Source organism: Clarias gariepinus, chromosome 13 (assembly GCF_024256425.1).
Source record: "Clarias gariepinus isolate MV-2021 ecotype Netherlands chromosome 13, CGAR_prim_01v2, whole genome shotgun sequence".
Classification (NCBI taxonomy): Eukaryota; Metazoa; Chordata; class Actinopteri; order Siluriformes; family Clariidae; genus Clarias; species Clarias gariepinus.
In genome coordinates this window covers 3,179,547-3,195,308 of record NC_071112.1, presented here as the reverse complement: position 1 = coordinate 3,195,308, position 15,762 = coordinate 3,179,547, and the positions used below count along the sequence as shown (strand labels likewise).

The window sequence follows — 15,762 nt, the reverse complement described above, 5'->3', positions numbered from 1 at the left end:
CTCATTTTTATGACCGTGGCACACACTCACGCGCACGCCTGCGCACACACACATGGACAATTTGGGAATGCCAGTTTGAATAATCTGCATGTCTTTGGACTAAGGACCCCTCCTCCTCTCATCTTTACACACACACACACACACACACACACACACTATTAATTGTAGTTTATTTTAGTAATTTAAGCTTAATGCATTTCTCTAATCATGTATTTACCTGGCTGAGGTTCCAGGTATGGGTCTTCCTGTGTGTACCTGCACACACCAGCAATAGCCGGTTGACTCGTGGCATTGCACAGGCTGGAACAGGCCATGCGGCCCGCAGTCTGGAATAAAGATCCCCTCTCGTGGGTTCAGCCGAGCTTCATTGAGTGCATTCTGTCTCTCTTGGTCACACGAAGGATCTTTGTCTAGAGTCATGATAAACAAAATGAGTTAGTACACTTTTATTTTTCAGTACATATTGGTATTCTTACTGCTATATATATATATATATATATATATATATATATATATATATATATATATATATATATATCTTATTTTTATAAGTTAAGAGAATAATAAAAAAAAATAAAATAAAAAAACAGGTACGAAAATCTGCATCTTGTAAAAAACAGACGTTCTTTAAAATTGAGCACATATTCAGTAGCACAGAATAAAGTGGAAGTTGAAAATGCACATACACAGGGCGTTTACTTTCCAACATTTTTATATCAATTTTGAACAGGTGTGTTTATATTGCGATCATATTATACTAATTTATTACACAGATTAATTGCATTCAGTTGTCACATAAGATGGTTGTATAGTTTTATGTTTGTGAATTATGTTGTAAACTATATTGATGATTTTTCCCCCACATAAATATTATTGGCTATTTTGTCTACATTCATGCCATACAGTATAATGCCAATAAATTCCGGATTAACCGTAATATAAAATCTGTTTACAAAAAAGTTTGCAATTTTATTTGCATAGCGCTTTTAATGATTTGCCCACCTCAGCCCGGTCCAAGGCCATACAACACACTCCAGATGTCACGTAAAATGTAAAAAAAAAAAAAAAGAAAAGAGATGTACAAATTATGTCTGTAAGACGTATGCAAAATAAAATGTATATTTAAAATCCACATGTTTGTTACAGGAAAACCAATAATCAACAGCAAGTCTGCCATACAAACACACAAATAAACAATCACCTCAATACTGTACAACACAAAACACACTTGCAAACACTGATCTACAACTATCCAGCAATTTCACACATTGATCAGAGATTTTTTTTTTTTACGCAATACAAAAATTTATGAACTGTAATTTGAATAAGAACTCTTTCCTGCTACTTTTACAAAAAAAAATTTTTTTTATTCATCATGTCATTTATTTGCCCCACCTCAACTCCCAAAGCATATCGCATTGTGTTGTGTTGTTTTGTTGCTCTTGTTTGCACATTTGCACTTCATCTTGCACTTCATGTTGTCTTTTGCATTACACTTAGATACAGTAGATAGTTTTGTTTATTTATTTGGTTTGTCTTAGATAGTCAGCTAATTAGGTGTTTTAGTCAGCTAGTTATTTATTTTATGTATGTACACTATGTAACACTTCTGTCATGGAGGAACGCACCGCAGAAACGTTCCACTGTGTCCTGAACTGTGGACTATATGGTGGAAATGACAATAAAAGCCTACTTGACTTGACTTGACGTCCAAAGTGGTCGTAAGATACAGGTTGGCAAATTCACATGAAAATAATCTATATGCAGAACAGAGGAAACAGGCAAGAGGGTCAAAACCAGGAAGTAAGACTAGACCTAAGGTGCTAGGCAACTGTTTGGAAATGCAAAGCGCAGAATGACAAAAACAAAACAAAACAAAACATAAAGATACAAATAGACAAACTAATAAGGAACTAAACAGATACACTTATGCATATACACTTATGTCATGGGCAGAACGAAATGGACATGACATAGAATGGGTTTTACCCAGAGCAGAAAGAATATTTTTTCCCTTTTTCTATTTTTTTTAAATAAAAAAAAACACTCAGCACCCTAAGAGGACCTGCTGACAACGTTGTCGGCTCTACAGGTTGTGATTCCGCCAGACGAAATCCAGGCAGGGGATGGAAAGTGGAAGTGCTTGTTTAAATTAGCACATGCAGAAGTCTAGTGATGGAAATATTCTCGAGGTATTCTCTCATCCCTGACCTTTCTCCGAGGCCTAAAACTTCACACACATGCACACACACACACACACACACCTCACATTATTAACACCATGAACACTTAACAGATGTTTGTTTAAATGTTTTAACGCCTTGTCTCATAAATCTCTATTTATGTTAAGATCCATTTAGCACGTTGCTGGCTGCGTGGAGGCCAAGTACAACAGCGCTGTTAAACATGTTGAAGCTAATCCAGTTAGCTCTGTTCAGACAAGGGCTTTTTTAGTAACGTCGGTTGTGTCCTTTTTTAACGGAGTGTGTATTGATAGAGTGTCTCAAAAACTGCCACTTTCCTTATCAACTTAAAATCCGTATTCAATCGGTAAAAACAGGTGGGCCGATAAAACTAACAGGGGCCTTGTGTAGTGTATACGCACACACCCACACACACATACTGTACATGTACAAATACACACACCGAATTCTCATCCAAGACCGTTCCACTTAAAGACGCCAATGTTTAAATCCCATCCCCAAATAAATCTAATGTAATGTAATGACCTTAGTCATCTTTTATGGCATCATGTTACTTTCCAAGTTTATGTTGTGGGTAAGAGAATTTCTCGAATAAAGAAGAAACTGTGGGATTTTAAGTGGTAGACCATGCCGTGGATAAGGAAAAGGCTGCAGAAGCCAAAGGGACGTCTAAAACTGATTGGAAAGCATGATATATAACCTCTTTGGCTGTAACATAATACTGGTGTTTTTGTTTTTGTGTCCTTTGCAAACAGTTCTGGTACACAGCCTGACAGTACTGACATGCTCTGGAACGGTCCTGGGGCAATTTAACTGGGACCTGGCTTGAAGGGCGGAGGGGTGTGTACTGTATGTGTGCTTGTGGGATAGGGGTGAGGGCAGAGGGAGTGGGGAAGTTTGGAACGGGACCTGTTTCCAGCAAGTAGTTGCCATCGGAGCAGGAGTGCGAGTCAAGTCTTCGTGATTAAGAGCTCTGAGCTGCCATGAGTCGCTCTCGCTCCTATCCAAGGCTGTTCATAATGAAATTATTTAGCACTGTTTACTATAGTGGGGGTATACAGGCGCCAGGCAGCTACGATTCCCAAGTAAACAGTTTTTTTCTCCTTCTTTTATACACACACACAAAGAGAGAGAGAGAAAAAAAACAAGGAGAAGAAATTTCTGTAGAAAACAAAAGTCTCATGGGACTGAGTTTTATTATCACTACAATTCTCTCTAAGATTCATTTCTGTTTGTTTTGATTAATAGACTAGTAGAAGTGAGCTTTTAGTTAAGAGCTATAATTTCTACAGCCAAGCTCTGAAATGCTCATAACATATACAACTATTCTGTAAATGTTCACTATTTATTTTTATTGCTTTACTGATTTACTCTTCTTCAGTAGCCACTTTATCTTGGTTAGGGTTGTTATGTATCTGGAGGCTACCCCGCAAACCGTCGGCACCAGACCAGTCGGACACCAGTTCATCAAAGGACAACATGTACACACTAAACTGACAAACTCGCACACCTACCGGCATGTTTCTCTAATGTGAAAGGTAACCGAGAACTCAGAGGTAACCACGAGTTCATCATGATAGTGTCATAACACAAACATATTCATCCCAATCTGGTGCAAATTATTTCATTGACACTTGCACACTTACACTTCAAGTGCATCTATCAAATATTTTTAGGCCTGTGCACACTTGTCTCTGATACCAGAATGACATCCGGTACTCGAGGTGTCTAAGCAAGAGACACAGCATGTTGATCTACTGCTGTTTGTTACTGTACAGTGGGGAGGGAAAATAGATATCACATGAACTAAATGTAGAGAAGTGATACACTAGTAATCAGCTATAACATTAAAACAGCAAGTAAACTGAATTACCTAATGATTGTTATACAGTGAGATATATTAGGCAGCTATGGAGTCCTCATGTTGTTCTGGAGGATCTTAGTGACTTTAACATGGGCCAAATTGTGGCTCCAAAGAAGGATCTTGTGGAGTGTTCCAGGTATACTATGGTCAGTGTATTAATAAGTCTTTCAAGGAACAACAACCTTTGAACCAGTGACAGGGTTAGAGGTGCCCAAGGCTCATTAATGTGTACTAGGAGCAACAGCTTGCCAGTCTGGTGTGATCCCACAGAAGAGCTATTGTAGCTTTATGTAAGTTTATGTTGGCTATTCCGTGTATGGAGCAGTGTAGCTAAAGACAGGACGGAGTGCCCATGCTGACCTCTGCTCACGCCTACTGTGGGCATCAGAATTGGACCATGGAGCATTGGAAGAAGGTTTCTTTTACAATCTATTACTTTTACCACACCAGCTGACATTTCCTCACTTATCTGTGGAAGAGATGGCACCAGGATGCACAATGGAAAGACGGTAAGTTGGCAGAAACAGTGTGATGCTCTGGGTCACATTCTAATGGAAGACTTTGCTCCCTGACATTTGCAGTGGTGTGAAAAACTATTTGCCCCCTTCCTGATTTCTTATTCTTTTGCATGTTTGTCACACTTAAATGTTTCTGCTCATCAAAAACCGTTAACTATTAGTCAAAGATAACATAATTGAACACAAAATGCAGTTTTTAAATGAAGGTTTACGTTATTGAGGGAAAAAAAACCTCCAAATCTACATGGCCCTGTGTGAAAAAGTGATTGCCCCCCTTGTTTAAAAATAACTTAACTGTGGTTTATCACACCTGAGTTCAATTTCTGTAGTCACCCCCAGGCCTGATTACTGCCACACCTGTTTCAATCAAGAAATCACTTAAATAGGAGCTACCTGACACAGAGAAGTAGACCAAAAGCACCTCAAAAGCTAGACATCATGCCAAGATCCAAAGAAATTCAGGAACAAATGAGAACAAAAGTAATTGAGATCTATCAGTCTGGTAAAGGTTATAAAGCCATTTCTAAAGCTTTGGGACTCCAGCGAACCACAGTGAGAGCCATTATCCACAAATGGCAAAAACATGGAACAGTGGTGAACCTTCCCAGGAGTGGCCGGCCGACCAAAATTACCCCAAGAGCGCAGAGACAACTTATCCGAGAGGCCACAAAAGACCCCAGGACAACATCTAAAGAACTGCAGGCCTCACTTGCCTCAATTAAGGTCAGTGTTCACGACTCCACCATAAGAAAGAGACTGGGCAAAAACGGCCTGCATGGCAGATTTCCAAGGCGCAAACCACTTTTAAGCAAAAAGAACATTAAGGCTCGTCTCAATTTTGCTAAAAAACATCTCAATGATTGCCAAGACTTTTGGGAAAATACCTTGTGGAACGACGAGACAAAAGTTAAACTTTTTGGAAGGTGCGTGTCGCGTTACATCTGGCGTAAAAGTAACACAGCATTTCAGAAAAAGAACATCATACCAACAGTAAAATATGGTGGTGGTAGTGTGATGGTCTGGGGTTCTTTTGCTGCTTCAGAACCTGGAAGGCTTGCTGTGATAGATGGAACCATGAATTCTACTGTCTACCAAAAAATCCTTAAGGAGAATGTCCGGCCATCTGTTTTTAACTCAAGCTGAAGCGATCTTGGGTGCTGCAGCAGGACAATGACCCAAAACACACCAGCAAATTCACCTCTGAATGGCTGAAGAAAAACAAAATGAAGACATTGGAGTGGCCTAGTCAAAGTCCTGACCTGAATCCTATTGAGATGTTGTGGCATGACCTTAAAAAGGCGGTTCATACTAGAAAACCCTCAAATAAAGCTGAATTACAACAATTCTGCAAAGATGAGTGGGCCAAAATTCCTCCAGAGCGCTGTAAAAGACTTGTTGCAAGTTATCGCAAACGCTTGATTGCAGTCATTGCTGCTAAGGGTGGCCCAACCAGTTATTAGGTTCAGGGGGCAGTTACTTTTTCACATAGGGCCATGTAGGTTTGGATTTTTTTTCTCCCTAAATAATAAAAACCATCATTTAAAAACTGCATTTTGTGTTTACTTGTGTTATCTTTGACTAATAGTTAAATGTGTTTGATGATCAGAAACATTTTGTGTGACAAACATGCAAAAGAATAAGAAATCTGGAAGGGGGCAAATAGTTTTTCACACCATTGTATATGGATGTTGTTTTGACATGTATGTACCTCCTACCACCTCAACCTCTGTTGAAGACCAAGTATATTCCTTGGTGGTAGCTCTATTCCCAAATGTCAGTAGCTTCTTTCAGTAGAATAATTCAGACTGCAAAAAATCGTTCAAGAATAGTTTGAGGAACGTGACAATGAGTTCAAGGTGTAGCGTCCACATATCAAAGGGTCAGTGCTGTTTTGACAGCACAATGTTGGGCAGGTGGTTTCGATGTTATGGTTGCTCATGGTGCAAGTTGTTATTTAGAGTTTGTCTATAACATTAGAAACTCGTAAGAGATACAGTAGAACTTCAGTTAAGGATTAAATATCAAATTAAACAATATATAACTAAAACTACTGTATGTGGACCCCTGACCATCACACCACAGTATTCCTTCTCCAAACAGTTTCCACCAACATAGATGCACACACTTGTATAGGATACATTTGTTCAATGTACAATATAATTAGAGTTCTCCCTTACTGGTACTAAGAGGAATAATCCAAACACTTGGCAGCAGGACAATGCCACTGTCCTGTCTGCCCAAGTGCCTACAAAACTATGCCCCACCTTCTCTGAATCAACTCTATTTCAAACTAGAGAAAGGAAAATTCCATGTGAGCACCATTTCTTACCTTAGTTATGTGTTTAGGTCCCAAAAAATGAATCAAGAAAAAGTACTGCAGTCACAAAACAGCCTACTCCAAGAACAGCCAAAGAATAATTGCAATGATTTGGGGGATTTGGAAACTTGTATAAAATATTAATAGGGAGGTTCAGTTACATGTATGATCATTGTAGGAGACGAGTGTTACACCGCTGACCTAAAATCCAGATGCTGTATTTGCATATCAAAGATAAAAAAATGGCTTTGACCACATCACTCATCCTGAATATGGATGGATTCCTCTTCAAAAATATCCTGACCCATCACAGGCTTTTATAGTGGAGATGCACCCAGGATAGGAGTTGGGCTCATAGAAGTTTGAGCCCATCCCCTTAAAGCATGAGGTGGGGCACTGCCTGAAAAGATTGTCACAAAAAATAATGTATTCATTTTTAATCAATATCATAATTTTCTAGGGAACTCTTACCACACTAAAAAAAGTAAACTGCTGTGTCATTGACACAAAGTAAGTTTTCTACATTGATCTGATGGAAAAAAAAATATTTCCTATATGAAACTGATATTTTTACGTTGCTTAAAAGCAAACATTTTAGCTCCTGGTTAAACTTAAATTTAATTAGTTCACTCAAAGGACAATTTCTACTTCAAACCAAAAGTTCGCCGTGTCACGTGACCTCATGACATCGCGGACTGAATAACGTTCTGCTGGCGGCCATCATTTTTCAAAGAAAATAACAGGTAAGAAAGCAAACTCATATTATTTCTATGTTAAATGTATCTCTTCCATGAGCAAACGATTGATTTATGTCAGGAACAACTACTTTGTAGATTGAGTTTTGCGTCCGTGTTCGCTGGCTAAAAACACCTATACAGTATTACTTAGCATTAGCAAACTAACGCGGTTATTTTTGAAAACACCGGAGTTTCTACGCTAAGTCGGCTGTGACATTAGTCAGCTGAAATTAGCTTGGTGTCAAATGTAATATTGTGAATGGAAGCCACAGGAGCTGAGCAAGGCATTCAAATCAAGTTGGCTGTGGCGCACTAAATTTAAAACAAAACTGGCAAAATAAAACATTTTAGTTTAACTTGTTCACAGGTTAGTGAATGCTGTCTGAATACAGGTTTCAACGTTTGCCATGTTCATTTTATTACGCTTTAAAAGCCTAACATAATGCTATGTTTGTTTTTACATGCCTAGAGTGTGGAGGTGAATGTATGAAGAGAGTATCTCCTGAAATGTCTTATGGTGTATTTAGTGGAAGATGTGGACCAACTGTTTAAACACTGGTAAGCATTTGTTCATAAAGCATTTCAACCTTAGGACTGAAAAATGTTACGAGGTCAGTGGCATTATCCACAGCACAATCTCACAGGGACATTATTTTTTTTTAAATCATAATATGTATTAACATTAGTTACATACATGCTCCTTGAACCTCTCCTGAAGATCTTGAAGATTTTACAGAAGAGCTGAAGCTGTTATAGCGGCAAATGTCCAACATCATATCAAACCCTATGGATTAAGAAGTGGATGTTACTCAAGTTCATATGCATGTGAAGGCAGGCGAGCCAATACTTTTGGCAATATAATGTAATATATAACGTGTGTGTATATGTATGTCCGTTGTTTTGGCCTATTCATTGACATAATTTAATTTAACTTGATGCACCATAATCCTAGGTGTTTTTTTGCACTCATAGGGAGCCTTAAGTGATTTTTACATTCATACATCAGACACTGTTTTGCCAAATAGAGCAGCTTGTCTAACAAATGTGTTTTCTTTTATTAGGTTGTTCAGAAAGATGAAGCTCAGGCTGAAATTGAGAGGTGCACGATGGCCCTGTTTGTCCTCAGGGAGGAAGAGGACTGTCTTCAGCCACCACTGGAGCCACCACTCGGGATTGTGACTTATTGAGTTTCCACCAGTCGCACATAAATGTTCCATGTTTGGCCTTATCTATGCGTTAAACTTGAGCTATCCTGGTAAGCTCAAACACACATTTGTGGCCCCGCAGAAAATATTTAGGGAACGTATTCTATATTGACATTAAAATATTACATTATGGTCACACTATTTGTCAAACAATTGTCAGATTTTCACATGGTTAGCAAATAGAATTATACAGTTTTTAAGCTTAAGTTATTAAAAATGCAGTAAGTCCAAAGTATCTTTTTTTATATATTTAAATTATGAATGCCTTAAATCTTTATTTGATGCAACCTAAAAAAGTTAATTTTCTCAAACATTCAAAAAGTGGTTTATATCAAGTTTATAATTTCAGGTTAGATTTAGCAGAATATTTAGATTAAGTAATATAGCCAACTATTTTATTTTTGATTTTGAACAACTTAAAAAAAATTGGTTTGATTTACCTTCGGAAATTAGTTTACATGAACTTAAAATTTTTAAGTTACATGTAAATGGTTTATTTACATTACATCAATGCTAAAAAAAATTAGGTGTGACAGATTACTTCAATTTTTTTAAGTTGAGCCAGTGTTATATTTTTTTTCAGTGCAGTGGAGTATCCACTTTACCAGTGGATACTATGACATCAGTAACCACATAGCATTTTCTCAAGGCAAGGTACTTGCTTGCAGGCATACACTTTTTTTCCAGAACTTATGACTCTTCTTCATCACAGTGCCCTTGATTACATTTAGCCATGATTTCATAACTGATCTCCCAAAGTCACAAGGTAATACCAATATTAAGGTTATATAAGATTGATTTTTCCAAGTCACTGCACTTTGTCCAGCTACCTGGTCTTCCCACATCATTCCAGATTGCTGAGCTCTTGGTTAACCGTGTATTCTATTATTTTAGCATCCCTGAAAAATTAGGTCAGTAATCAGGGCACATAGTTTCTGTTCCAGGTCTGGTCGAGCTTCATGGAGAAACTGAGATTTTGATGAGCCTTGCATCTGGCTTTCACTCTTAATCTAACAAGCAGGTTGAGTGAGCAAACCAGGAAGTGGGTGTATTTCTAAGAGCTTTCTGCTCAGAGGACCTTCTGTGGGTAGAATATGTCCAGAACTTATTACATCACTTCATCACTCTGCTCATTGTATTCAAATGAGTCCTTTGCTACCAATTCAGCCTTTTCCGTGAAACAAAAGCTCCATAGCCTCCTCCGCTGTTGATAAGTGGTTCTGATGGAGTGAACAGGTGTGGAAAAGAACACACCAGAGCCTATAACAGGTAGCGAGGAGATACAAGCAGAACCTGAGTGTGGCTGTCCACACATAACTTTTACAACAGACCAGGGTGTAAAATTTGACATAAACATGAACTACACTGGCATGGTTGTCTTGTCCTTTCTTTTATGCCTCACGACTCAAGATCTCTCTTGACCTCCTTATCACTGAGAGGCAACCAGCCCAAGCAAGAAGGAGCCCAAGCGAGAAGAAGAAGTGGGAGGGCTATAGCCCTGAGGATCCTTCTTGGATTCCTGCTGACAACGTTCCGTTTTTTGCCAGAAATGTCATGTTAGTCACCCTGAAGGCACCAGTCCCCATCTGAGAGGTGGGCCTAAAAAGAGGCCAGCTCTCAGAATATCCTCAATAGGATTGGGGGTTTTGTCGCATTAGCGACTTCTGTCAATTACCACGGAATCATCTGATCATAACTTGTCTTAGCATTGGGCAAATATAACCTCAGACAAACAACAACATATAACTTGTTCAATCAGAGTGCAATTATTTATTTAACAAAAAAAGAAGACAAAAAGAAAAGCATACAGTATGTGGGTTATACTAAGTACACCTTACTGCTTGCACAGGATTTGAGAGAGTAAGTTCCAGCCAGGTGCAGCTCATCATCAGCCCTTGATTAAATGGTCAGCATATGTGCAGATCTCTATAAATACAAACGTTTTTTGGCAGTTTGCTGGTTTAGAGCATTCAGGTGTGCTTTAACACAATGCCAAGAGGGAAAGACATAAGAAATGCTCTTAGAAAAGCAGTTGCTGCTGCTTCATCAATCTGGCAAGGGTTATAAAACCATTTCCAAAGAATTTCGAGTTCAACATTCCACAGTGAAAAAATATTAAAACCAATGTGGAGTTGTTTGGCCTTAATGCCCAGAGCCATGTTTGGAGAAAACCAAATAACATTTCAGCAGAAACACCTCATACCCACTGCAAAGTACAGAGATTCAAGATTTAAAGAATGTTATTAATCCCAGAGGGAAATTGCTTTAATTTTTTAGGCATGTTTTGCAGCCACAGCACCTGGGCACTTCGCAGTAATTAAGTCAACCATGAACTCCTCGGTACGCTAATATATTCTAGAGGCAAATATGAGGCCATCCGTCTGACAGCTAAAGCTTGGTCGAAATTGGGAATAAGTAACAGGAAAATGATCTTAGCGTCATCAATAAATCTACATCAGAATGGCTGAAATAAAAAAAAAAATAAAGTTTTAGAATGGTCTAGTCAATGTCCAGACCTCAAAGCACCTGAAATTCTGTGGTGGGACCTTAGGAGAGCTGGCATAAGTGTTCGAGTTATCAAAAACCTCATTGAACTCAAGCAATAAACTAAAGAAGAATAGGTCAAAGTTTCCCCACAATGATGTGAGAGACTGATAAAGTCATACAGGAAATGATTACTTCCAGGTATGTGTTGCTAACGGTGGATCTACAAGCTATTGAATCATGGGGGCACTTATTATTGCCCGCATGTTTTTTTTTTTTTCACTTTTTGGTTTCATTCTGGTAAAATAAGTTACAGATATATGTTGTTATTCATCTGAGGTTGTATTTGCCTAATACTAAGACCTGCTATAATCAGATGATTTTTTTTATTGATTTCACACAAAAACACAAACAGTAAGATTAAAAATGGTGTACAGTACTTTGAAACATGACTGTATAAGCATTGCCATTAGAAACTACAGCCCTTTCTACACAGAAATTGCACCGTAAAAGCGATAACATTAAAACTGAAACCACGAATTCTGCACAAAGCCAACTCTTGGTTTGCTTTTAAGCAGCACATATCTTTTCTCTATTAGAGAGGAATAGCATTTACCACAAGCTTGTTGGCATCCAGTGTGACGTTTACCACATGTGTCAGAAATACATGGCACATACCATTTAAAACAACAAGGATGGGTGAACTAAGTGTTAAGGTGCTATCCATGCACATTTAAGATATGCAGCACTCTTCTCAGAGCTCAGTGTACCCCCAGTTTAGTGACATTTTTTACTGAACAGGCTCTTTACTTAGCTGCCTTTTAGTCATGGCTTTGCGCTCTTGGATTGGCTCATATTTCAGAGCTTTTATATAGACCTAACCAATTATAGATGAAGCCAAATTCTTGCAAGCAATCACAACGCAAACGTCGAGATTAGTCAGAAATAATTTTTTTTTTCACATCTTACTAGACTAGAATCAGCCCAGTGCTGCCAAATGTATTCTGAAACAGATATTTCTGTTCATTGACACTAATTGAGTGGATGGGGTATATCTGATATACTCAGTAGATAATATTTGTGACCTGATCTACTTAATAAAAGATATCCGTGGTCTGATCTAATTAAAGGTATATGCGGGTTAGAAGGTAACATTTTACGGTTGTTGAGACCTCTGAATGGTGTGTCGCACCCGTACACTCCTTATTATGTCAGACTCCTGTTCCACAATGGGGTGACATTATCGGCGCCTCTGTCACTACCGCTACGCCTAAATTAAAAGCAAGTCAACAATGACCCATGCTTCTGCTTCTATTCCTTTCATACAGAACACCAACAGCAACAGTGCAATATTTCCGCACTAAACCAGCTGTAGCTATTCATCTAAGTCATCTTTCTGTCTTCTTGGTCTTTGTTTCTTTTCTGGTTTTTGCCCTTTTTGATCTTTTTTGATCCTCTTTTTTGCTCATTCTCTGACTTTTGCCCGTTTTTGACTTTATGACTACCTACTGGTCATTGCATATATTTGAACCGTTTACATTTTTTTTTTTTTTTTATCAAATGCTAATCTGCAATTGCCTCTGCCCAAGCCTCTGCTTTGACAGACAGTAGTTCTCAATCATTAGAAAATAAGTGTCAGTCCTCACAATAGGGCAGGACAAAGTTGCCAGGATATATGCAATGTGAGATTACTATGTGTATAAAACTATAAACATATGTGATAATTTATGTCTTCTACTTACGTCAATTCTACAATAATTAAGGAAAGCTGCAAATAAACTACAATACAGACTTCTGAACTCAATCATTTGCTTTTGTCCACCATTAACGTAGAAAGTTTTCTCAGTATGACGGAGCCATGATCCGACCGCCTGCTTCACGTCTGAAGCTCTGGCCCCCCAGGAACTCCTAAACCATGTGAAAATCAAGCAAGGAGCGAAGTCAGGACTGTGTGGCAATAACTCACAATAATGAGTTCCTGGTGTGTTCATTTCCCACAAACAGATCTGTTTCTTCCGCAAGATGGCCACAAGTTGTTAATCAATTTTTAAAGACCAGGCGTTACACAAGTTTCTCACACACGGCCTTCTTTAAATTGTTTACACCATTCGATGTTTCACTGCGGCTAAGAGTCTCATCAATGTACTGTGCTTGAAGTCTTCATTAATTGTCAACATGTTTTTAATATTCATTTACAGGAAATTCTATTACAGGCCTTGATTTAAAAAGACAGAATTATTATTTATTGAAACTTGCAAAAATTACAAAATATAGTAAATCATTACATTGTAAAAAAAAGCCACAATGTGTAGAGGGCTTTAAATTACAATGTATTTATAGAAAATACATTGTCGTTCCTAATTTGTACTGTAATACAGTAAGAGCACAATACAAAAATACATTGCAGATTATTTGCAATTCAAAACCGGACCTTTCTAAGTACACATCTCATGGCTTGATAATTCTTTCATGTAGATGGAATATCAGTTCCAACATTACTGTCTCTCTTGTAAACCGCAACATGGCCCTGGGCTGTCAAGTATAAAAAAAGCTAGATGTTTAAGCCAGCTCAACAGCCTCTGTCAACTGCCCCAAAACTACCACCACATTGCCAGAGAGTGGACCGATGGTTTACTCATCTTCTCAAAACATCAAATACTAATCAGAAACAGGAGGATCCTTGAAATGATCCCAAACAGCTGTCAACACGAATCAGTTTTTATCCCACACCCACAGAGTGTTTGCTGTACCACAAAATGCCACAAAGTGTTTCATAGCAGACGAGAGGATAAACAACGTTTTTTTTTTTTTTTTTTTCCATCTGTAAGTGATGTGTGCGAAAAAACACAGTTATCCCACAGCCATGTCTCAAAACAGTTTTAACGTGCTACTGGAATAACCCATGCAAATACTTTACTCACACACACATGCATCAATAATGTCTATACACTTCTGCTCTTAATCATGAATCTCCCAGACTATAATCCAATCCACTCTTATGCGCTTCCCCTTGCCAAGGCGTGAAACTCCCCCGGCCTCGTGGAGCTGACTAGGCATGCCCAGAGGCGGCCGTATTCATCTGAAGGAAACTGCAGAAAAGACGTACTAAACAAATTACTCCGAGGAGAGCCATGAGAAAGAGAAAGACAGGCGCCATAGTTCAAGTGGAGTTAGGTTTCCCACTCCTGGAAATGTTTTACACTGAATCTAAAACAAGACATTGTGTAACCGGCGTCACTTGAATGCACTGGCAAAAAAAAAAAAAAAAAAACTTTAATATGAAATTTTTGGAAATCCTCCTTTCTATACAAGGTAGAGCTTCATAGATTATGATTTTTGGGCAAAAGGTTCACATGCCTTGCTAATGATAATCCTGACAAAAAACATGTTTAAAGAAATTATTTTTAAATTATTATTATTATTTTTTTACTTATTTTAATGAAATGGGAAAAATAAAAATAAAAAGCATACAGGGTAAGTTACAAAGTTCATTTCAGTAGTCACTGGTTATGTCTTTCAGAATCAAGGCAGTCCCTGTCATTACCCCTGTCCCCTTGTCCCTGTCATTACCCCTGTCCCCTTGTCCCTGTCATTACCATGACCAATTTGGTCTCATCATATCTGTGGTTTGTTCTAATGATACTAATCCTAATAAAATAAAAGCCATTTCTAGTTCAATTTCCACCTTAATAAAACATTGAGGCTTTGGGTTGTAAGCAGAGGGTCAGGGGTTCGAGACCTTGTACTATGCCCCTTATAACCCACCCACTGCATGCAGTGCCAGTCCCAATCCCGGTGAGGAAGTGGGAACGTTGTGACAAGAAGAGCATCTGGTGTAAAACCTGTGCCAAAACTATGTGGATCAAATGATCCAATGTGGTGACCCCCTAGGATAAATGGGACAAAGCCCAAGAAAGGAAAAGTATTTTCTGCTGACATTAGGCCAGTGAATTCTACCTCCTTCTGAGTAGGTATGAAAGTAAATGATCTGTCACCACATAATAAAAATAGACAAGACTTTTTCCCCTAAAGGTTTTCTGGCAATACTAATGATACACTGTACTTTCCCAAAATTTTCAGATTTTACCGCTATTCCAGAAATGGCAAGTTCCAGTAACATTACAATTGCACTGATACAATGGAAGGAATGGAAAGTCTATCCATTGTGTTTCAGAGCCATGGTTCAGCTCATGCCCTATTTATACATTTAAATAAATAAGTTCATACCCCCCCCCAACACCCACTTTTTTTTCCTTCTTTCTTTTTTTTTTTTACGATTATCCTTAAGTTAGGTCAAATAGTATTCCAGTCTGAATTTATTCCCTTATAGAAATTATGAATATGGGGTATGGGGTTCCTCCAATACACAGTATGAGACTAGGTTTTTGGAGAAACAATTTATAATGTTTTATCTGAAAATTATGAACTGCATG

The 15,762-nt window shown here is 38.2% G+C and overlaps 1 protein-coding gene across 11 annotated transcripts in view; it reads right to left on the bottom strand.

Annotated features, from left to right (window-relative positions):
- The window catches only part of smoc1 (SPARC related modular calcium binding 1), a 69,493-nt gene that overhangs the window by 18,399 nt on the left and 35,332 nt on the right, over window positions 1–15,762 (bottom strand). For all 11 annotated transcript variants that reach the window (XM_053509991.1, XM_053509994.1, XM_053509989.1 and 8 more), the window contains 2 exons: window positions 8,335–8,424; window positions 218–410 (listed from right to left, as the gene is read on the bottom strand). In XM_053509991.1, the coding sequence (XP_053365966.1) occupies window positions 218–410; window positions 8,335–8,424 (283 nt within the window). The remainder of the gene's footprint in view (window positions 1–217; window positions 411–8,334; window positions 8,425–15,762) is intronic.